Below are 24815 nucleotides of genomic sequence, written 5' to 3'. Positions count from 1 at the left end.
AACAGGTTTACAAAAGTAGTATGTTTCCCTTTTTGTAGAAGGTTTTTTCTTCGATTAAAAAAAAAAGATTATAAGTCTTTCATATGACCCAAACTCTCTTTGAAAGTCAATGATCTGCTTTCACAACTTTTGAAAAGTATAAACTGTTCAAAGTGTAACAATCACATTCGGGTAAAACAAAAAGCTACTTTCATATTATTCACTGTATTACTTGACATGTTTGCAAACATTATACATGACAGATATTATTGTGATTCATGACCATAGCCATAAAAATGTCAGGAGATAGTTTACTAGTTTTCAGTCTTTTTGCTATATTTCAAAGAGCTTGATCAGAAGATGAATTCCACTGTGATATGTTAATATGATAAGCTTAGCATAGCATGAAACAGAATGCTGAGAGACGAGCTAGCCTGGCTCTATTCAAAGGTAAATAAATACAACTACCAATACTTTGTATTTAATTTTTTATTTAACCTTTATTTAACCAGGAAGAAAAAACTCATTGAGATAAAAAAAATCTCTTTTTCAAGAGTGTCCTGGACAACGCTCAGTGTTACTGTTTCTCACATTGTGTTGAAATGTGGTGACAGGCAGTTTTAGGTTGTTAAACTTCTTGGAGATGATTTGCTATAATTTATGGATTGGATAAATCTTCTCTGCAGGTTGGACAAACAGGATTCAACAGGGTACTTTATCAACTTTGGAAATTCAGGATCGAGGTCTCATTCTGCAAGTATTTATGCTAAGCTAGGCTAACCACCTTCTGAGAGAGGTATTTTTCTGAGCAATCTCTGAGAAAAAAAAAAAAGGTTTCCTAAAATGTTTCACAAACATGTAAACAGAAGTCAACTCGAGACTTAAAAACCTTCCTGTTTCTTTTTCCTCTCATCCAACCTCAAGACAATGGAATCGATGTTTTCAATTTCACAAAAAGAGTGGAAACTCAGAGGACACCAATTTTGCATCTTCTCCAAAAACAAATGGTTAAGGACAGTCTCACTCAGCAGATGAAAGAAATTTTACAGAGTACCTGCTCCGAAATTTCAAGCTATATCAAGAACTAAATTAGGTTTTAACACTTAGAGAACCAGTAAAGTGCCATCCATCGAGAAGTGTCAATATGTACAAATGCTCAAACAAACTTTTTTTACCCATATAATAGTGCATGGGAAAACAAAAACACGCAAGTAGTCTGAAAGGGAAATCACCACGACTTGAGTCTGAAGTGGAGCCCTTTTATTCACCGTGGTCATAAGGTTTGGGTGGCTTGACACCAGCTTCAAACACAGTCTTTACTTCCTGTACATTCAGCTTGACCTGACTGTCATTAACTCATGTCTTATTCATTCCTATTAATCACTTAAATTGGTACATTTAAGAAAAACTCATAGCAGTTTGTCATCCACCAACATCCAGGGCTTGATCAACCTGGTAATTCTTTGCCTTTAGTGCCAAGGAAACACTCAGGGAGAGAATGAGGGCAGCTTTCTCCACCATACAAAATGCAAAATCTGTCTAAGCATAGACATTTATTCAGAGTCAGAGATATTCGTCTCTTAGTTCTGTTGTTTCTATCGACGTTCATCCTGGTTCTTTCTTTTCAAGCATGCCTTTAATTCTTGGGATGCATTGGACTATTTTCAAAGTTGAATAGTTGGTACTTGTTCAGACATTCTTGAATGTGTTGCATAATCCCAACATGGACAGGATTCCTCATTGTCTCTCAAAAACGCTTAAGCTTTTTATAACCATAAATCTCTCCCCCAGAGTCCTTGTCTCTGCCCGTCAGTCTACTTTCTCTTGGACCCAGGAGCAGACGTCATAGCCTGCTGCTGGATGTTTCTGTCGTGGGGGTATGGCAGGCCTGGTGGTCCAGGGGTTCCTGGTGGTCCTGGTGGGCCTACTGGCCCTGGTTTTCCCCTTGGTCCTATTGGACCAATGATTCCAGGTAGTCCTGACTGACCCTGCATCCCTGCTGGTCCTCTTGGTCCTAGGCCACCGTCTGCACCAGGGGGGCCAATATCACCCTTCTGGCCCCTCTCCCCACGTGGTCCAGGAAGTCCCTGAGCCCCTTTGGCTCCTTTGCTTCCCACTGCCCCTCTATTGCCAGTAGGCCCTGATTCACCTGGTACTCCTTTGGGACCAAGAGATCCCTTCTCTCCTGCAGATCCTCGGCTTCCAATAGGGCCTCGGTCACCTTTGCTCCCAGTCAATCCCATTGGTCCTTTTGAACCGGTCTCACCACGGTTCCCCTTGGGCCCTGTTGGTCCTGGAGCACCTGTTGAGAGAAAATGATGGCTTTGTTTACAAAATGAAGTGCATATTATTTTATTTATTCGAACATACTGGGTGCCCAGTAATAGAGTGGAACCTAATCTGCCCAAGATACTAACCTAGCACAGGAGCCTGAAGCCATTATATTATAATGATATACCTTTTATTATTGTAAAGTTCTTTATGAGCTGGGTATGGTGAACATCTACGAGTTTCATTTCCTCCATCACCATGGAGAGGTTCCTGACATCCACGTCCAGCCGGACATTCAACAACATGTTTTGTTGCCTTAGTGTGTCAGCCAAGTGGAGCAGTAACAACACTGTGTTGTTCAAGTTCTGCAAAAAAGAGAGAGGGGGTTATCAGGATACATATATGAGGAAGAGGAACATCTGGAGGATAGATTACAGAATGATCTTCTTAGCAAACTGTAATGTGTAATATAATAATGTATGTGTTGCAGGTCTATGTGTTGATCTTTGACATTGTACGATCTTGATTTTTTCAGATTTCCACAACACTAAGCTTGGCTAACCTTCAAGCTAAATACAACATCCCAATGAGAGACTCTTAGGGAGGTAAAACAATAGAAACCCTGTCAAAGTCCCACTGGTTCCACCAAATTCTTCAAGTCCCTGAGGAAACTCCACCATTGTGTAATTACCTGTAGATCTTCTGTGTGTCTGCCCAGGCGACCCTGGCAGGATGAGCTCTCAATGTTGATGTACTTGTACATGCTCTGTACGTGGCTGACAGTGGCGTTGATGCTGGAGGAGATCGTGTCAATCTCCATCGAGATGGAGTTCAGTCGACCATCCAAAGCTGAGAAACGCTCACCTGTCCGGTTCTCATAGTACCTAAAGAGGACATTGAGGAAACGTTTGTGAGTTTGTTTATTTTCGTCACATTTGGGATCAAGCTACAACATAGTTAACAGTGTTTTTAGAATTTTTCTTATGAATAAGTTCATTATTAGTTTTTTCTTATTTAAACCATCCATCTATCCATTATGGATGCATATTGTTTATCCCGTTTTGGGTTGTGGGGGTCCAGAGCAGAGTATGTGTTCCTCAGAGAAGGATCATCATTGTGCAAAACTGTAGAAGGTTTACACAATCCTTGACCTGAGTTGGAAAGGTTAATGGACATGGTTGGGATAGCCCATTAGCCTTTTACCCATCGATTCCTTTTGAGTTGCTTTGGTGTGTTGTATGTGATATAATGCGGAAAATGTCCAGACTTCCTGGAATAAACTGTTTTTGCACAACTATGGGAGCTTTGTCCTTTTTACAGCATAAAAAATAAAATAAATGACAGGGCACTGTAATGGCAGAACTAAATGCAAGTCAACACGTGTTTCTCTTTGTGTGCTATAACACAAAGCTTACCTGGAGTGGTAGTGAAGGTCATGCATGTTTTCCTCGTGTTCATCCATGAAAGATGTCACATTGTCAAGCTGCATCTGCAGGTTCATCACCTGAAGAAAATAAAAACATGTTGAACAAAAACATGCTGGTAGTAAGAACGTGAGAATCTTGATATGAAGGCTGGTTATTAATAAATAGAACAAAATCTTTATTCAATAGATTTGAAGTCTATTCTACTTTTTTGCAGGATATAATGTACCAAAGTTGAACACATTGTTAAACCCTTACCTGATGAGTGAGGTCATAGTACACCTCAGTAGACATGGCGATTCTCTGGTGATCTGCTACGATGTTGTTTTGGAGGAATCGCATGTTTTGTGTCGTGCTGCTTGTGTTTGATTTGATGGAGGTCAACACTCGGCTGTAGTTCTGCCAGTCGCTGGTTAACTTCTGGAGGACCAGAGTCTCCTCATCTGCTTTTCTCTGCAGGGCGTCGATCCACATGGTGCTGGAGAGCAGACACAAACACACAAAAACATTACATAAAGTGGATCAAACATGAAGTTGCCTTTTAATCTGTTTTTTTTTTTTAATTAAGAAGCAGCGGTATGAGACGTTATTTTACCCACATCTGTGTAAATACTTTACCTGCATGTCTCTTATATGTGTAAACGCGAAATGATAAAAGAGAATTTTGTTTTAAGAATGATTAAGAAATCATCACCATTTGAATTGTATGGTATAATTTCAAAACAACTCAAAAAAAGATGATAATCTTCATTGGTCACATTCTACTGTAAGTTTAAGCGTAATGTTTTACAGCTGTGCCTATTCCTAAAGGAGTATCACAATTGTTTTTCTTTCTGTACTTTCCCTTCATAAGGAATTACAAGGCTTGTCAACTAGTTACAGTTCTGTCAAAGACTGTGACTTTTTTGTCTGCTGTCAGCTACAGATTAAGTCTCAAAAAGTAAGGTCACGTAAAGGTCACAAACACGTAGCCATCAATCATGATAATATAATAGCCTGAGGTTGATAGAAACGTATACTGTAGCAGTGTTCATTTCTTCAACGCATTTCATGTTCAAATATGTTCATCAAAAAACGTTTCCAATATAAAAACAAGACATTGACATAAAGAGCCAGCTTTGGAAATGACTGATTTCAGGATCTAAACTAAAATTTCTTAAACTTGTTAAAATATCTGTCTGAAGTCAAATTCAGTGTAGTTTTAAGTGTTTTGGAATTGGAGTTTCCAAACTGTATTCCTTACTTTCCACAACCGATAATGTAGCTTTATATTTGCTTCCATAATTAGGAGAGAAGTGATTTAGCATCAAAGAAGCTCCCAAACTATCCAGTGTCCATCTCTTCCCTCTATTCTTTTATCACCTGAGTGACACCGTGGTGTTGACTTGATGTGCTGTAGCTTTGATGTCGTACTGATCCTCAGTCAGAGTCTTCATTTTCTCCTGAGTTTCTTCGATCACGTCCTTCCAGCCCTCAACACGTTCCAGGTATCTTTCCAGTGACTGGTTGAGAAGTTTTATGGACACCAGGTGGTTTTGTATGTCACGTGTAAGACGGCTGCTGGTGGCCTTTAGGGTGGTCTGTGTCTGGGAGGCCTGGTCCAGGACCTTAAGGGTGAAGATAGTGAAGAGGAGAGAATAAGGTTTTAGGCAGTACTCCATTATAAGAAGATCAAATGAAATTGTAATGAAACCCAAATGAAATGCTATTTGAATAAATCTAGTAACATCAGCACTTATCTGCGATCAAATTAGTCTATACTGATATCGTCACTTCTAATATCGGCCAATATTATTGGCTGGTTGACTAAACGGTCGGTCTCAATGACAGATGTGGCCCTGCGAGAAAATAAAGTCTTGACCAGATGTACTGTCCTTCCACCAGCTACACCAAAGCCCCCCTAAAAAAGTTGGCTGTTGGTCCCAGAGGCTGTAACAACCTCAGTTGATGGACAATGGGTTCAAGGTTAAACCACACATTACCTGCTCCTGTCCTAAAATCATTCTCTGGATGTCTTCAAACTCTCGCTTCAGCCTGCTGATCTCCTCGCTGTACAGAGTCACGTCCAGACAGCCTGAACAGTTGGAGGTGGAGCTCAGATCTAAACGGTGAAGTCAGACAAAAGGGAAGTCAGGATCGAAGGAAAGTTCTAGATGTCTGCATATATCAAAACGTCTGTGTATTTGATGAGAGATAAAACGATCTTTGACCTGTGCCTAACATAAATCATCCTTACTATGTGGTGATAATTAAATGACTTTTAAAGTGGCTTGCTCGCTGGCAGAGAGAGGGTTGTGAAAGTGTGTTCATAATGTGTTATTATCTGTTATTTTCATTTCTCTGGCAAAAAATGAAGTCAGATTTCTGTTGCAGTTATTTGGTTAAAACTTTCATGAGACAGTGAGCTGAAAAAACCCAAAGCACTTGTGACTGTGGAGCTATAAAAATAGTTTAGCATTCGCTAGCTAATGCTAACCAAACTTGGTTACGCTTGCACTTAGCTTACACCCTTCCTGCTTAACCTAAGTTATTTAGCTTCAGCTTGCATGATCATCATCTCTATACAATCACTGAGCAGGTAAAGACAGTACTGAGACAGTATTCTCTGAAACTCACGTACTGACGGTGCTGTGTGAGGATTACTAAATGATAAGGTTTGTCCTCGTCAATCTAGTCTGTCAAAATGTTGGACATCCTTAGAAATATTGTGTCATGGTTCAAAAACTCATATGAGAGGCTCTTTAAGGGCTATGTACAAATGAAATAATTTACAGTGCTTTTTATACTTGAACACAACACAATTTTACTTATTTCTTCTGACAACTTATTCTGGGAAGGACTGGTTACAATTGTAAATCAGGGAGAAAGTGGGGAATGACATGCAGGAAAGGAGTCACTGTTCTGATTCGAACCCAATCCTCCCGCTTCAAGGACTACAGCCTCTGTAAATGTGGAAGCAAACGAACCACTGAAAAGAATTTGAACTAATCCACAAAGAAAGTTTGAGGACTCTTCTTTTCCATTGTCACGTTCACATCTATTTACTTACTTCTACTTCTGTACAACCCCTTTAATCTACTTTACCTTCTATTCCTTGCTGAACACTGTTGATCTTCTTGCTGTATGCCGACTCCTCCTCAGACAGGTTGTCAACTTTCTTGAACACTAGAGAGACAAGGATGTTAAGTAATGCAAAAGTGTGGAAGGATTTGTGTTGGAAGGTGTAAGCACATTGTCGGCTGCTGTCATAGCCATGAGAGAGTTGTTTTGGTAGTGTAAATAAATGTGAAGTTACACTGTTAGCTTAACTACAGAATATATCAAAACAACACTTCTGGCCTTAGAAAAGGACAAGAAAGGAGGATGGTTTTGAATGAGTGGATATAGAAATGATTAACATGAGCAGTAATTTGGTGCTAACAGGACATAGGAAGTATATAAAGGAGTAAAAACAGGAATTGTAATTTAAGCACAGAAAAAACATGTAAAGTTTTCTTTTGCTAGCAAATCAAACAAAAACTCTGATGAGAGACGGTTTAGCCAGCTGGCCGGGTTCTGCTCTCCATATACAAGTAGATTTCCCAAGAGAGCAACAATACTTTACTGCGTGTGAGTTTTCCTGTGAATATTTCTGTACGTGTAACATGTAAGTTCATATATTTTGAGTTTGCAACTTTTTCAACATCCACAGGGGATTAATGTTGGGCTGCCGGTCCGTGCTGTGTTTGCGTACATAAGTGCTTCCACATGCTTCACATACCACCTGCTCTACTGTATTAGCTGCTGTGACAGTGATGCTGAACATGGCTTTTGCTCAATTCAAGACTTGGAATAACTGAACATTACAAAACATCTGTATAGACTGTAAATCAACCGCAAAGGATCCCTAAAAATCGATTATCAGCACAGTAGTTTAGGTTTGTTTTTATAACAGTGCAAAATATTATCTTCCCAAATTGTTTACATGAAGCAGGCTAAACTATGGTTAATAATGTGTTAATTTCAATTGTGTTACTCAACTAATGTTGGCCGAAGAATCTGTTTTGATGTCCTCAGATGTTCAGCGGAGAACAAGAAATCAAAGGTTACTGTTTTCTGTTTTTCCTTAAGCACATGCATAGTTGGGAGCAGCAGCCAAGTTCAATATGTTTTCTGTTTACTCTGAAGTTTCTAGGCCTTGGTGCTGCACAGCTGTCCTAGAAGTTGGAACAAACAAACTTTGTTTCTGTGTATGGATCCTTATAAAATAGCAGGGGTTCAGTGTACGTGGTGTACAAATGTGTGATGGCAAGCATTGTGCTAACAATCAATGCTGAATGAATTTATTGACCTGGTAGATACATATGCTGCTCACTGTTATTATTTTTGCAAAGATTTATCTTCTGGCATCTATCTGCTGGTATTACCCTTATCAAAAAAAAAAAATAGTAAAAGGAGCCTGATTGGTAATACCCAGAGATACCAAAAAGGCTCTGGAAAAAACCTGGAAAAAAAGGTCAAGACTAAAAATTAATCAGATAAATGAGTAGTATTTAATACAGATGTTTTACTGATGTTGTGGATGGAAAAGTGTGAAAACTAGTGTGCATACATTCAAGCAAACTGCATACAGGAGCAGGAAAAAGGGAGAGACGGTACCATGTCTACTTCTCTCCCAAACTAGTGAATGAATGAAATGCACCCCCCCCCCCCCCCCCCCCCCCCCCACACACACACACACACACACACACACACAGACCACAACAACATCACGACACTTGATCATGTTTCTGTACATGTGTACCTGAATACAAGCTTGAATGTGTGTTGAGGGATTTTACGTCACTCTACACAAGCCTTACCCTCTCTTCTCCCAGAGACCCCCTAAACATTGTAAAAGACAAAGATTTACGACTTTCAAGCCCAATAAAATGTGATGTTAATTTGAAAACCATCTGTTTGTGCTGAGCAGCTGTCAGGATTAACATGGCACACAGGACCCAGGACCAGAGCTGTTTGATTTATGGGAGTTTAATAGTCTGTGCTTTATGAAGACACACACCATCGAAGAAAGGTAGAGAGTGTTTTATGTACAATGCCAGCATTAATGAGTTGGATTAAATAACCAATCCTGGGGCTGTTGGTGCTGTTGAGACAGTTTTTATACTCAAGATTCATTGACTCCAACTTCATATAAAGATCTGAACAATAGCATCAGGTTGACAAAACGCACTGAGACTGAAGAAATGTGTCTCACCGAGTGATGCCAGCACAGCCACAGTGATAATGAGGAATGCTACAAATCCATAGAGGACTTTCACAGCCAGCTGTAGAGAGTGGCTCTGCTGACACCTCATACAGCCACCTCTGCTTCGACCTGGAAGAACAATGTGTAGAGGGAGTTTTAGGGGTTAATGACTTCACAGCAAAAATTCAAAGAGTCAGACTGTTTGTTTTTGAAAGTAACTTTCAGGGAAGTAAAAGTATGCACTAAGTTAATTTTACTTGACAAAAGACCACTGTGGTGTTTATTCACAAGCCATGCACACAGACACATGGTCTATGTTTGCAAACACACACGCACACTTGTGTTTCAGTGTGTTTGGTATTCACCTCTAAATGAAGACATTTCCTCCTCTCCAGTGAAATCCTCCTCTGAAAAACAAGACAAAGAAAAGTCGTTGTGGTGAAAATATAGCTTACCTTAAACATTCGTACTCTTTCCTCCGTCATGAGGAGACATTGATCTCTCTCTCTCTCTCTCTCTCTCTCTTTCTCTCTCTCTCTCTCTCTCTCTCTTAGATCTTATACTGTCTCCAAAGTGTTACTAATAAGTTGCGTTCCTTCTAAAAATTACTTTAGTTGTCTTATCATTTATATTAAAAGACAAGACACATGATGTGACATCTATGTTTTCATACAGGAGTAATGACGGGTGTGTGTTTTAACTGGCTAGCTAATATTGTAGCTCTGGCTCTGCACAATAATGCATTAAAGAAAGGACCTGAAGGGGGCGTGAGCTGATAAAATTGGAAACCCTACAAAGAAAGAATCTTAACAAGTAAAAGGCAGCTGAGCACTAGCCTTACACTCGCTTCATGTCATGTATCCCTCCTTCATTTAGCTGCACATATCAAACTCAAATGACAGCACCACATATACGCTGCAGGAAATCACATCAACAAGAACATCAGTGTGTTATTTAACTGAAGTAATATACCTTTGAAAAGCTGGTTCTCGTAACCACCATAGTTGTCTGCAAAAAGAGAGAGAAGGGGAAACATTTTTAAACATTTTTAAACATTTTTTTGGAAAATGAAGCTGACGTACATGAATTCTACTGGAGCCTCAGACAAGTTTTATCACTGCTGTCGTAAATCAATGAAAACAGCTGCCTCACAGTTCTCCACAAACTCCCCCTTAAGATGTGAGGATACTTTCTCTGCACAAGAAAGAGGGAGGATTTTTTGTTCTGCTTGTCATTTTTTTCTCTGAGCGGAAAAGCACGAGAACAGTTGTACGTTTTGTGTGTTGTTTCTGGTTGTGTGTTAAATTTATGGCAGACCATCATCACATACCAAGGCTATAGGAGGATCTTGAGTAAGAAACATGACATACATGATGTAACCAGAGGGCCTATACACACCACAGAGGGCAGTTTACTTTCCCACAATTCAACATCATTCATAAATGTAAGTAACAGCATGGGACTTCATACAACACGTCATTAACTGAACACCACCCAAAACTTGTTCCCAATCCCACTCTTAAGGTGCTGCAGGTGTGGTACTTGATGTTTAGGAAAACTCTGTGGAGCTGTCGGGGGAGGCTGTAATTTCAGGAAACACACAGATATACACCCACACACTCACGGGGAACATGGTTTGGCAGGTTGTTGAGTAGCTGAGGAGAGCCTGTGGGACACCATGGTGCCGTGTTGATACAGCCAGAGGAGCTGGCCTTAAAACCAACACAGTGTCAGACAGAGTTGTCAGACTGTGAAAATATTACAGTCTAAAGCCATCTGTTCGGTCAAACATGTTCCTGAAGATTGCAGAAATGCGTACATGGAGGTTGGAGCATACAGATGTGATGACATTCAAAGCAATTCTTCATCCCAAAAATGATGTCATCGAAAAACAAACACACGCTCAAAAGAAGATGCTTAAAACCCCTCAAACATCTGGTAAACCAAGCTTTGTACGCGATACATAATGTGTTGAAAACCATGTTTTAAAAAAAATGAGAAATGGCAGAGTAAAGGGAGTCTGAGATACAAAAAGCCTTCAGGGATGTTTTCTGCTAGTTTTCTTAACTTATGTGAGCATGAAAGAAGAAAACTGATTTAAAATATATACAAAATAGTTGTGCTACAATGTGTTCACTGATAAGTTAAATACCTAACACACAGACCTACAGTAAGTGGCATCAAAAACTCAGACGGCACCTTCAACAGGTCCAGCCTCCATTTATGTAAACTCCAGATAGTGACCTCTTTACCCTACCATGTAGCCCCTGCTGACCCCTCACAAATCAACCGTGAAACTAGCTGACACATCCACGGGGTTATCAAGTGGGCAACTCCTTTAAGACAAAGTGTTAGAAACATACGCAGAAGTTGTACAACCTGTCTCTGTGCTTAAAATTCAAAATAAAGAAATATTTTTGAAATGCAGAAAAAAGTTTTAATGGAATAATAAAATACACTGACTTTGCCGTCAAAACTGGACCAAACTGTGAACAAAGACTGAGTTAGGTGAACCATGGAGTGACTGTATTGTTGCATCCCTGACGTTAATCCTCAACAGTCTTCACAACTTCAAAATCCTCATGTGAGACTGACCTCCCCTGAAGAAGAACGTCACCATCCGTATTAGCAGGACTCTTTGTCATTTTCATCGAAGTGAAACATTTCAAATGCATTTGATTCAATTTCTCACACACACACAAAAAAAGTTAAATATTCTGAAACCAAAGTGTCTGATTTTGATTGATCTCCAGAAGATTAGCCAGAACTACATGAAGAGAAATGTGTTCTGTCACAGAGACAAGAAAAAGTAGAGGATAAAAATGTAACAGTGTCAAACAATGTGGGATTAAGATTTATGAGTCAAAAACAATGAGTCATAAATCAATGGTCTCAGTAGATGTATTACACTAAACCAGACAATGGCAAGTTACTACAAAACTTAATTCATTCAAAATGTACTAAATGGGGAAAAAAAGTTCCCTCCCTCACTGTCTATACGACGCAAAAGTCTAAATGTAGCATAGTGGGATAGGTGATGACACAAAGAAGGGCAACTCTGATGTTTGCTCTCCCACAAATTAGCTTGTTTAAATATAGCTTGAGCCAAATGGCACTTTGCAGACGCCACGATGAGGTGAGTGTTTATGTCATCCGGAGGTGGAACAGCTGAGGTCAGGTCTGGGTGGACGAGTCACAAAACACTGATGCTGACATAATGATGGAGGGAGGAGAGAGGGGGAGGAAAACTGTTGGATAGCTAGAGGCAGAAACCTACGAAGAAAACTCAGAAAGCGTTTTTATTACTCTGCAGTTCTCACGGATAAAAAGAAGTTTGTTATAGCTACAGTTTTCACAGCATTAACATAGTTTAACTGTGTGGAGTTAACACAAATTGCACTCTTTGTTTTTGCTCATGTATGTAATAAAATGAACAACTCAGCTTTTACTCCAGTCTGTCATAACTTCTTTTATCTCAATAAGTAGATTTGAGGGCAAACGTTTGACGATGTTCACTTTCTGGTGTGATCTTTGCTGCTTTTCTCCAACAGAAATGTATGGGAGTCATTTTCATTTAGATCTAATTTGTTGTTTAGGTATGACTTCATGTCCAGTACATTGTTTTCAGCATACTGACTAAATAAAAGATTAGTGAACACAGTGGAGCAATTACAGCAAAAAAAAAAAAAAAAAAAAAAAAAGAGAAAACAACAAAGAGCGAAAACAGAGTGAATACCATCCAATAAAAGGTGAGCTTAAAAGTTCCCTCTAAGACCCTTATTAAAAGATTACTAACGCTGCTCTTTTTCTCCTGGATCAGTCAACTGCTTGCTAGCCTGTTAAGAAAGCTATGACATGCTATGCAGATGTTTTTTTATATCCTCTTCTAATGACCCAAGGTTCGCAAAAACAGCTTACGACTCCTATGAGGAGTTTTTATCTGGTTATTAAACAGACTGTAATCAATGTTTGCCTCTGTGTGAGCTACAAAAGTTAATACGACCATCAGTGTGAAGATTGATTTTCATGCATAAAACTGAGGCCATGAAGTAGGTGTCAGGCAGAGGGATCACTGCCCTAACAGCCTTTTCTTTATATTTTCTATGGCACTCAATGAGTGACCCCTATTCAACAATAGGAGATAAGAGGTGTCTCTTTGTCCACAGAGGGCGCCAGAATTAACACAAACTGAAAGTTCTTCACATGAACTTTTAGTACTGTTAAGTTTCAACCACAGAAAAATACATTTCAAATTTTCAGAGAACTTATTTTCCAGACATTAGTTGCAGACAGACTAAGACAAGAATATTATTCAGGGTTCGAGGAGAGTTTGTCATGCCTCTTACTGATCTAAATCCTGTTTCAGACATTCCCACCCGGATTAGAGTACTTTTCTTTGGGCAAATTAAATTCTTATCATTTTTCAAACATCTGTGGCTTGAAAATGTCCAGATTCAAATGTCTGGATGTCAGCACATCCTTTGCTTTTGGAAGCCGAAATTTCCAAATATCTCAAATTGGCACCCGCCTACAAAAAAAAAAAAAAAATCTGCCTGCTCCTAAGTCATGTTTCTCCTCCTTCACCTCCCTCCCTCTCCTTTTTTTCTCTCCTCATGTTTTCCCTGCTCTCTGTGGAAAAAACCCTCATGTCTGTCTCGTTAGTGAGGAAGTGGACCAGTCCAACACACACAGAGCAGAACTGAACTGACAGCAGCACAACATGCCATTACCAGGTCACACCTACATGGCCATGCAATGGGAAAACACTGGAAATGCTGAAACTGTTATTTGGTTGATCTGAAATCAACTGTACAGTTTTTCATCCCTCAAAGTGAAACTTTATTTAAGTTACCATATAAAGTTATGAGTCATTCTCCTTCGACAATCTCATTGGTCGGATACTTGGTGCGGCAACATCGACATGGAGTAAACAAAACATGGTGCATCAGCAACATGCTTTTCTTTTGAGAAGTGGGATCAGATTACTCCCAACCACCAACACAACAAGATTTCAGTCCAAATAGTTAAGAAAACTGAATTCGTCTATCTCTAAACAAAGTTTATTTAGGGACAAAAACACCCTTGAAGGAGCAATACGTAAGATATCAACTGAATTAAATCAGAAAATGACTGTACTATATGATCGGACATGAAGGAAACGTGATGAAGTGCTGACTCATCTGACAACAATGCAGCAGCCAGTGTGTCCCTCTTCTAAGTTTCAATCCTGGTCTGGAATGCTTTGTATTTATTTTGACCTGAGACGGTAGACGGTTTAGAGGGGCCCCCCCACACTGTGGTTTTGGACACCCCTGTTGGTTTTGAGATGAGTGATCACGACAAACCCACAGGTGTTGCATTGATGGAAGCCGGCATAGAAAAATCATTTTCTAATGAGATCTACAAGCAGAAAGTGGTCAAACTTTTAATTTTGTCACTGTGTACCAACAATTACACGAACAACAATAATGTCAATTTGCCATCTCCAAATGTTGAGAGTCATTTGGAACTACAACTCGTCTATCTTATTTACTGTACACATGTTTTTGTCCAAGCAGTGAAGGTGCATCGATGAAGACTTTTCATTTTTATTTTGCAGAATTGGGGTCGATGCTAGTTGAACATTTAATGGCATTTGCAAAGAACAAAGATGGTAGGGTGGGGGGCGCAAAAATAGGATAGCTTTAGCCAACCAGGTAATGTTTTGCAAGCTTGCTGAATCCAGAGTGTACCTGCAAACAAGTGGCCTGGGACTAACTTTTGGCTTTGGTGCAGGTCTGTGTATCATGAGTACCTTTCACTAAAGAAATAGTAGGTGGGTGTGTTAATGCAACCACATAACTCCTGTACACAGCAATCTGAAGGTTAACACTCCTCTCCGCAGGACCTCTACACCCTCTACTAGCATTCGGTGTGAACACGCAACACAGATATGGATGTGTATGTGGATTCATCAAGTAGGGTTGTACTTCTAAGGTGCACTGGCAGGGTGACATGATGGCTTACTGTCAAACCCAAAGCTGCTCAAAAGTTTAGCTAAGAAGTAAGTGTCAGAGCTTTTATTCAGAGATAAATCACAGATGTCTATGCTTTCCCATTAACAAACTGAGAAACTGGTTCTTCATAGAAGCCTGGTCTTGAACTACTCAGTGGAATTAAACACAACTTGGATTTGTTTGCTGCGTCGAGTTCTGCAAAACAGGACCAAACAAGGCATGTTTTCTTGGTTGTTTATGTAGACAGTGAGGCACACTGAAGAGGGGAAAATGTTTGCAGTTTGAACACACATTCAGAGCTGAGAGTGTGTCCATTCACTGTGAGAAGAAAAAAAAAATACTCTAATGGTTGTTTGATCTGCATGGAGCAACTTAAAAAGTATGGGAAAGAAGATCATGTTTCCAAAAGTTTTTTTTTTTCCCCAAAGGATGTAGGATGATAATTTAATAAAAGTTCAACAAGGATAATGACAGAGAAGATATTTACATATTCTGCCAGGAAATTTTTTTGTGACAAGTTATATAACAAGACTTTGAAAAACACCTGGTTCTAGATGTTGTTGTCAACCTGGAGAGCAGCTGCGTTATTTAAAGATTGAACTGGAAATATAAAGTCTGCTGCTAGCAACAGAAACGTCATATGTGTTTGTTTAACTGCATCTCAATGGTTCAAGGTTCGTTTTATTATACAAATCATTTTAAAATACAAAATACAAATTCAATACACGTATGGTAGTCAATGATCATGTAAAAAAGGGTAACCCCAGAAGCTTCTGTAGCTTATGAACGGGGGCCCAGAGACATCTATAAGAAAAACAATTTTGAGTAATAAAAATTCCTATTTATAACCTTCAATCTAACCGAACCCAAACCATCTGAGGCAAGAAGTTAGGGTTCAACATAACAACAACATAAATATCAAACACATCAGGCACAGGTACATGAAGCTAAAAACAGCAAACTGAGCTTTGGTTTATACAATTATATATAATTTAATGCAAAACCATTGACATGAATCTTCAACTATCACAGCCTCCACTGCGAGACGGCCACAGTTTGGATGTTCAGAAAATAATTTACCAAATTGTTGGAATCACAGGATTGAGTACAACTTAACTAAATGCACAAGCGGTTAGATTTCCATTCATCAGTACAAAGAAGCCCAGATTATTCCACAAAAAATACACTTCAACACAAATAAGTAGACATGGCGGTCATCTCTGCATTCTTCTGGCCTTAGTTAAATGTGTCTTATTTCATGTCTGGTAAAGTATTTGGGCACCAGGCTGTATATGAAAGTATAAAATCTAGGACATTTCTACTCCTGTAAACAGGTGGCGTTCAACTTGCAGTTAATGAGACATTTTCACATTTTATGAGATGCTTCGTCATTACCATGACTCTAGCTGGGACGATTATATACGAATTAGCATCACGCTGTATTTAAAGAGACATATACAAAGACATACACTGATCTGGAAATGTTTACTATAAGTGAATAAATCAAACGAGAAGTGTGGTCATTGTCACAGCTGGTCCTCTGACTGGTGGAGTCGCCCCCTGCTGGTCGTCAGAGAGAGAACGTGAATTACAGTCCTTCCATGGATCTGGTTTTTCAAACCAAGAGCCCCAGCTACTTCTTGCTTTGATATGAGAGAAGTGGATGTGAGTATTAATCACAGATTCAGCCGTAGGGATCAGGATCATCTCCACCCACATGGAGCCATTTCCCTCCTGCCTACATCCTCTTTTACTAAATGACCTTAGGTGTTTGTGAACACAGCGCCATGTCTGAGTCAACTAACAATAAGCATGACCTCGTGTTTGTTGTTCCTCAGAGGTTGTTCCTCCCTGTGGATCTTTGACTTTCTGGCCCTTCTCCCCATCCACCCCCTCATTTTTTTTAATTTTCCTTTCTGGGACCGAAACTTCTCTTGTCCCGTATCCTCACCATATCACCCCTTGAGGAAATTTAACATGCATATAGAAATGCCATCCCCACATAAAAGGATTCAGCATGTCTTGCTTATCTATTCATGTGCCTCATTACTTGGTTTGAGTTAATTTGACCAGAAAATTCCCCTCAAGAACCTCAGAAAAAAAAACCCAGCTTTAAGTGAAACCAGGAGTCGCAAGATGTTCCTTGCTCCCGATAGGGGTGGAGGTCTTCTTGACCACATCTCGTAAAAGCCAAATCAGCGTCTTTCCTAACCTCTGTCGACGTTCAAGTCGTTTAGGTGCCTTCTGACTGGAATGTGCGGTCTCCTTGCAAAAACTATAAACGCCTGGAATGTGTTGCAAGCCGAAGTTAAAGACGAGCCATTACATGAGAACGCTTTTTTTTTATTGTGGTTTGGCAGTGAAATGGGAGAAATTCGGAAATCACGATGCCATAAACGCATCATGTTTTCTCAGGAGAAAAAGAATCGCTTTTGACTGTCAGGCGGAGAAAGAAAAGACAAGCTTGGTTCAGTTTAAAGGGGTATGCAGTTTAAATCTAAATATGAAACAGTCCAGCAGAAGCAGTCAAGTAATTAATCCAGTGAGTACAAATAAAAGAGAACGCTTCATATTGCATCCAGAGAGAATAAGTCAGTATAATCATGAGTTATTATATGTAGCTTACTTGTTCTCATTCATTACAATAAAATGTTTTGACTGAAACTTCATAAAGCTGCCACAGCAAAAAAAAAACTGCGTTGAAAGCAAGAAAATCTGCCTCCGTCTTTACCGGCCAGGTTTTTTTTTTTACTCACTCTTTCCTTCTCCTTCGCCAGACATACACCTGTCAAACGTCCCCCGTCCCCCCCCCCCCCTTTCCTCTCCCCTCACCTCCTCTGACTCTCCTCAGCTCTCGAGCCCCGTAAAAAAAAAACATATGAGGCAGCATGTTTTGTTGTGGTTGGGCAGGGCGCTGGACCTGGTCTCAGCAGGACTGGAAACAACATTAGCAGACCTCCTGTACTGCTGAGAGGGGAGAACTGTACATGTTCATGGAGTTTAGAAGCTGTTTGGTTTTTGTGGTTCATCACATTGAGCTGGTTCTTAAATTACATTTACAGTCATAACACAGTTTGATGTGCGTCTTTTACAAATCACAATTTTCCATGAACTTTAAAAAGGAAATGAAAAATAAGAACCCAATAAAAACAAAAAGAAATAGGAAACTACATTTAGCATCTGTAAAACGTAATATAGAATAACTTGAAGCATGCAACACACTAGTTGATTGTTTCATAATTAGTTTATTAGTTAAAAAATGAGACCAAGACACGATGGCATTGCACCAATTCAAAACCTACTTTTAAGAATCAACAGCATGCAATACTACGTTTATTTTGTCTGGGCGATAATCATTAGATGAGACTAACACTACTCCCCACAAATAGTTCCTGTGTTTGTATGAAAAAGTGAAGAAGTTTACCAGTAAATTTCATTAATGGATAATTTGAGAAAGGAGAAACCTCCCACGTTACAAATGATGTATCAAGAGGGAACAATACTGTAAGGTTTCAGTGAACGATGAAAGATTCATCATTTTGCCAAATGAAAGGTGTCAGCACCTCTTTTGAAGCTGCTCCCCTACATGTGGGACTGTTTCTCCTCCCCCTCTGTTGTCCTCTGTGAGCCTTCTACTCCTCATACTGTCCGTCTGGGAAACATGTACGAGCCCCCTGCCCTCTTCAAAGCTGGTGGCAGCTCTCTCTTTTCATGCCATGTTGTGAAAAAGCTCAAACTCAAATGTTATGTTTTCCCTCAGCCTTCTTTAAAGAGGGATATTAAGTCGATCTGCGGCAGACTGGCCGGGCTGCATAACTTTTGATGTTCTATGAAATGTGGGCTGTGGTTTGCACGCACGCACGTGCACACACACACACACACACACACACACACACACACACACACACATACATATTTAAAGCTGACTGATCACAGTCTCACATCCAAAAACAACAAACTGGCACTTTCTCAGGATCCAAACTGCAAAGTTTTACAGCAGATGAGAAGCATATGTGGTCGCTGGTTCCTTGTGCAGGTGTACGCATGCATGCCAAAATGACAGACATTGCTCCTGTATACATTTTCAGTATATAGACAAAGCAGCAACATTTGAGTAAGAACTTTTTTTGCATGACAAGTTTGCATCAAGCGATTTGAGCTGAAGAAATCAGAGAAATAATCGTACCTTTCATGTTTCCTCTTTAAAGAATCCTTTTTAGGCCACTTGTTCTTGACTTGTTGATGCTTGATGATGCTTGGTCCCCTTCACCCTTTTGAATAAATGTCCAGGAACAGCAATAGTAGTCAGCAATTTACTTTAAACTCCTTGCAAACTTATTTCAAAATAAATGTTCAGCTCTCCAAAAACACACGTTTGTCAAAAGGTCCCAAAAACGTCTTAAGTCCACTGATTTGAAAACTCAAAACAAGCAAAAAAAAAAATGTTTTATCGTCACCAAAATGCTTTTCCATAAAACATGCAACTCTGCACCTGAAAAAAATCCAATTTCTAGACTATATCAAATATTCTTCCAAGTACATCAAGGAAGGAAATTTAAAGCTGGTTAAAGCTCCCATTAGGTTTTGCACATGTGTGTTTGCCTACAGCTCTCAGGCATCATCCCTCTCCAATCCAGAGCCTGAGGAAACTAAACCTCCTCGGACAGAAACCATGTGCAACTTTAGACAGAGAGAGAGAGGGAGGGGGGAGGAAAGGGAGCGAGCAGGGGAAGAAGAGAAAGGAGCGGGGGAGGTAAGGGGAGAGACAGAGAGAGAGAGAGAGAGAGGAGGTGGGAGTGGGACAAAGAAAGTAGAAAAACGATGGAGGGAGGGACAGAGAAAAATGAAAACAGAGAGGGAGGGAGGGAGGGTCCATGTGTTCTGTTGGAAGTCAGTTTTGTGGCCGAAGCTAATTGCTAACAAATGTTTGAACATTGTGGAGCAAGCACCTTGAAAATCTGTGGCCTTGGTCCGCAAGAGGGGAACAGAGTTTTTTTCTGAACACACAATAACACACACATGTACACACACACACACACATGCACACAGGTCGAACTATAATCCCTCTCTGGCAACGACTTCACTCCGGCTAACCTCGACTGCCACCACTGTGCAAGATCAACAGGTGTACCTCTCACTAACACCCACATCCGGTCTTCAAGCTGACAAGGCAGCTCCATTGGCTGTCTGTGGTTTAGTTTCCCAGCGATTTATTTCCTCTCCTCAGCATATGAAGCTGTAAAGCAGCTATATAGTCTAAGAAGGACCTGATGGATGTATTTTATTGCTATTAAACCGCATTAAAATATACTGCTCTGTAAAATGTCAGTAGATCTAAGCTGCTGTGTTTCTCACAGATTTAAATGGTTTGGTTCTTAGTTTATTCATAGATTTATTAAACTACAGGGAGATTGTAGTTTACATACTCTGAACTTTTGGGCGAAATAAAACGCAATATTTTGCGACTTGGCAAACTGCTTGAAATCGATTCACATTTCAGCGAGTTATGAATATTTTAACTGTGACTGTGCTGAATGGACGTGAGCTTTTATAGCGCCTTTCTAGTCTTCTGACAAGAGGTCACACTCATAGACATTCACACACTGATGGCATGCTGCTGTGTAAAGTGTCCACAAGTTCTAACGAATCCCATTCATACACATACATATACGCTGCAGGCGAAGCTGCTGGAGAAACTTGGACCATCCAGCATCTATGTGTTTATATCAATGAGACAACCTAACTGACACTATGTCCATGTTTCATACAGTCTTTCATGCAAATTAAGTTAACTGCGGCATGATTTGAAGGCTTGTCAAATTGTTGACCTGTTGACCCTTTGAAATGTCATGTAGAGCATCAGAAAGCAGCGCTTTAGGACAAAAGGGAGAAAAACCGGAGAATGCCAGCTCTTTACTTTATTAAGCAGACACTTTTACAGCCTGTGGAGTAAGGCCAATCAGGCAGCAGGAGTGAAGTTCACATCCAGGTGAATCAATTCAGAATAAATATCTAAAAACACTTTGAAAGTACCAGAAACAAATACCCCGAGCTAGGAAAAAAAATCATTGAAATAATGACTTTTGCAGATTCTCCTATCACAGCAGTTCACCATCTCGACTGTGATCAGAGAAAAATGTCCTTTTGAGGATTTATGTGACTTCCCTGAAAAGCTTTGAAGCTCTATCATATCTGCCCTCTTACCCTTTATGAGCTATTACTGGCCTGAAAAATTAGGATATAATGTCCAGCATAAGTGCGCTGGTCTTTGATCGCCAAGCCAACCTCGATCAAAAACGGGAAGTTTCTTAATCAGCTCGGTTCGTGTGCACATTCCAACATACTCTCGTACATTCCTCCACAGGGACACAGAAACACAAAGACCCCCCAAATTAGTACCAGAAATGTACCAATGTTTGAAGTTGTTCGAGTGCAATGTGACAGCCAAAGGTCACTCTTCAGCACCAATGGAGCGAGCGATGCCTGGTGGTAACTATGTTTTGTGTTGAAAGCCAGCAGAGCGACTCATTCAGAGCGCTCCTTTTTTCTTCTGTGTTGACATGTAGATATCCATACCACCAGATGAAGTTTTGCTGTAGTGCCATAATCCTCTACTTGGAGAATGATATACTGGAAGGTATCAGGACACACACACACACACACACACACACACACACACACACACACACACGGATGCAAAGTGTAGCAAAACACAAGTGCCACGCAACAAATGATTAGCACATTAGTCACAGAAGATCAGCTGCTGGTAAACTATTAATAATGAGTCTTCACTCCACATGTGGACAGATGGTGTGTGTGTGTGTGTGTGTGTGTGTGTGTGTGTGTGTGTGTGTGTATGTGTGTGTGTGTGTGTGTGAAGCCTAACATATGTAAGTTTCTTCCTGGTAGCTGTTTTATGTTGTTGTCAGACTGGGGACCACTGAAACAAAGAAAGTAGTGCTTGGTGTTTAGTGATCTTTATCTTTGTGTACTAAAAATGTATTTGATGATTACAGCAGACAATAAGGCTTCAGTAGAAATATAATTAGTGCCTGTGTCCATTAACAGGGCTTTTTGCTCCAGCACACTTCTAACCCAATCAGAGGCACTGCTTGTAAACAGGCAAGGCAGGTAACTGCTTAGGGCCCCAGGCCAGCAGGGGGCCCCCCAAATGGCTGACAAACCTTCAACCACAGCATTGCTTAAAAATGTGCAAATTTTGCAATGACAGTAGGAAACCTCCCAAAGGGGGCCCCATCTGACAGCACTTATTCTTAATGCCCTGCTAAGTGCATATTGCTGTGAAATTAATAATGGCAGCTGGATGGAGGGGCCCCCAATGAATGTTTGCCTAGGGCCACAACAGACCCTAGATGTGCCCCTAAGTTTATCATGTCATACTCTTTTCCTACAAAAAAAAAAAAAAAAAAGTCCATGGTTAAAAATGGAATTACCAAAATTCATGCCATAATTTGCCTGACAGTCAGGGCCCGTTGTTGCAAGTTTGTGATCAGAACAAATGTTACAAAAAAACATTTTTTAAAGTGTTATCGCTCTTTAGGGTCTCGCCTCATCTTTGTCTCCATTTTTTTGGCCTCAATAAGTCGAGCATGTTTTTAAGATACTGTGGTCGCCCTGTTCCTGAACTCTGAAAACGTTGTTGTGTTCAGCTCCAGTGTTCGCAAACAAAATATCCAAAGAGTCTTTTTGTGGTGTTTCGTAAGTGACGAGTGTCATTTCTCAGTAATTTCTCATGCTGTCAATGTGTGACTGAACTGTGTGAGCGGTACAGGAGAAACAGTGCAAGATACTTCAAGGAGCCATCTCTCAGCGGCTGTCTTCAATCCAATCGTAATTTACAAAAGCTTCCATCAGGATTTGATGAATCTCTCTTTTGGAGAACGCTGTGAATTGAAGTATCCATGAATAGAGACAGCTCTGGAGGGAAATGAAGAAACAAGAAATGTCAGCAGCAGAGTGATTGGAAAACTTTCAAAAAGAACATCTGGCTCTGAATGCAGGATAATACATTCCCAAATGTTACTCCTCACTACAGAGTTACTGTGATTTAAACATTGTCACATGTCCATGCCATGTTTTGAAACGATATCAGCTTCATTTTAAAGACTAAATCAACTAAATTTACGCCAGCAGTCAAGGCGCTGTAAACTGAGTGATAGTTGGCTGGAATCTAACATGTGGGAGCCATGTTGGACAAAAAATAGAGGACATATTTTTCACAGCGTCTACTCTCTAATACCTTTACAAAGATATTGTGGTCCCTATTGAGGATTGATTTACACCCATTGAAATGTTGCAAACAGGCAGAAAAAAAGACAGAAAGTTTTACATTCTCACAGTGCGATAAATTATTGGTCTGAAAATGTCGACAACTGATTCACATTTCACATCAGTCTTTCTGCTTTATAGAAAACATTTTGGCACACATTCACGCGCCGTGCTGAGTGCACTTCAAGCTCACACGTGACTCATCAATAGTGCTGCTCGCTCCGCTCTCATTCTATTGCTCCTGTCTTAAATGATGGCTCGCTCTATCTCCAGTTCATTCATGGTATCATTAGCTGCAGCACTCGACCTCCCACCGTAAACGTAAACTTCACTTTATGCAAACAGGGATATTTGAAATAATAAAAAAAAAAAAACACCTTAAAATAATGTAATAAAAAACATTTTTAATGTTTGGGATATTTTATCTGTCTCTAAACTCTTTTAGAAGATCCGATCAAAAAGACATTAATTTTGCTGGTGGGACTTTTTTATGTTCATATTACACGTTATATTATTTAGTGTTACATTCTTGTCAAATAATTTAAATTATGTTTACAGTGTCCCAAAGCATTTTAGGTTGTTTACAACCTGCACAATGTTTACAGTTGAACCCTAAAGCTGTAAAAGAATGAAGGTCCTGCCACCTAGTGTCACATTTGGGATTTGCATGGAGGAAAAATAATAAAATACTCTCTATGATTCAAAGCTTAGTATTTCGTAAGAAAGTAAGAGACTCTTAAACCTTTTAGAAGTGAATAAAGATGAGCTTGAAATGCAGTTTCTTATCCTTTATATTTCAGGGGAAAGGCAAACCGTTAAAGAGTCTGACAATGCTTTGTTCAAGTTTACAAAATGTATTTTATCTGCACACTTACATTAAATCTTTAATTCACTACTAGTATTGAGAGCTTGTAATAAGTAAGAAATCAATAAATAGATATTAAGTTTGTATATTTAGGAAAAGCCATCGAAAGACGCACAAATATTTACACCAGGTGTTATGTGAGCTAAAAAAGCATGAAGCTAATATTCTAATATTCAAATAGTCTTAAACTTAAAATCTACAAATTAAATTGGTGGCTTGTATATTTGATAAATGATGATGTCGGTAATGTGGTTTTTTTTAGTCAAAGCTCACTTTGCTTTTGTTATCTGTTATTAATCTGTTATTGTGGGTTGCAGAGATGTTTTTAAAAAATATATTTTTAAAATGTTGAGTCACGCTTATGATGAATCAAATGTTTGTTTTCCTGTTCAGCAGCTCTGAGAGCTGCTGCCAATAAATTACCAAACTTCTGGAAAAGTCCTCAAGCTCACAAATATCAAGTGGCTGGAGTTAAAGGCCACAATGACAGGAAACTTCATTTGGATTTCAAAATAAAGCACTTTTTTTTTACACTTTAACCAAAGTGAAGCGTGTGGCTAAAATGCATAATATATATTGAATAATTAATAGAATTGACATGTTTCCTTTGCACACATTGATTATTATGCCAACAGTTGGCAGGCTGTTGAGAACATTTCACAAGACCTATGTTACAAGTTAAAGGCACACCTAGACTTCAATTATCTAAATACTACCTTGCAAATCCTGAGAGTGAAAAACCTGGTGATGAAAGTGTCATTTAT

The 24815-nt window shown here is 39.6% G+C and overlaps 1 protein-coding gene across 1 annotated transcript; it reads right to left on the bottom strand.

Annotated features, from left to right (window-relative positions):
* Nucleotides 1-478: 478 nt before the first annotated feature.
* scara3 (scavenger receptor class A, member 3) lies at nt 479-19633 on the bottom strand. Its single transcript, XM_079355526.1, has 12 exons — nt 19084-19633; nt 9874-9909; nt 9267-9308; nt 8911-9030; nt 6759-6839; nt 5657-5775; nt 5037-5281; nt 3933-4152; nt 3666-3754; nt 2942-3134; nt 2438-2615; nt 479-2281 (listed from the first exon to the last, which is right to left on the bottom strand). Exons 1-12 carry the CDS (start codon nt 19088-19090, stop codon nt 1794-1796), a joined length of 1818 nt encoding a protein of 605 aa, XP_079211652.1. The 5' UTR covers nt 19091-19633; the 3' UTR covers nt 479-1793.
* Nucleotides 19634-24815: the final 5182 nt, after the last annotated feature.

Source organism: Symphodus melops (assembly GCF_947650265.1).
Source record: "Symphodus melops genome assembly, chromosome: 1".
Lineage (NCBI taxonomy): Eukaryota > Metazoa > Chordata > Actinopteri > Labriformes > Labridae > Symphodus > Symphodus melops.
This window is presented reverse-complemented; position numbering and strand designations above follow the sequence as displayed.

Coding starts and splice junctions, on each gene's coding strand:
- scara3 (XM_079355526.1), bottom strand. Junction 9,031..9,266: donor GGAAATGTCTTCATTTAGAG/GTGAATACCAAA, acceptor TTGTTCTTCCAG/GTCGAAGCAGAGGTGGCTGT. Junction 2,616..2,941: donor GACACACAGAAGATCTACAG/GTAATTACACAA, acceptor TCTTTTTTGCAG/AACTTGAACAACACAGTGTT.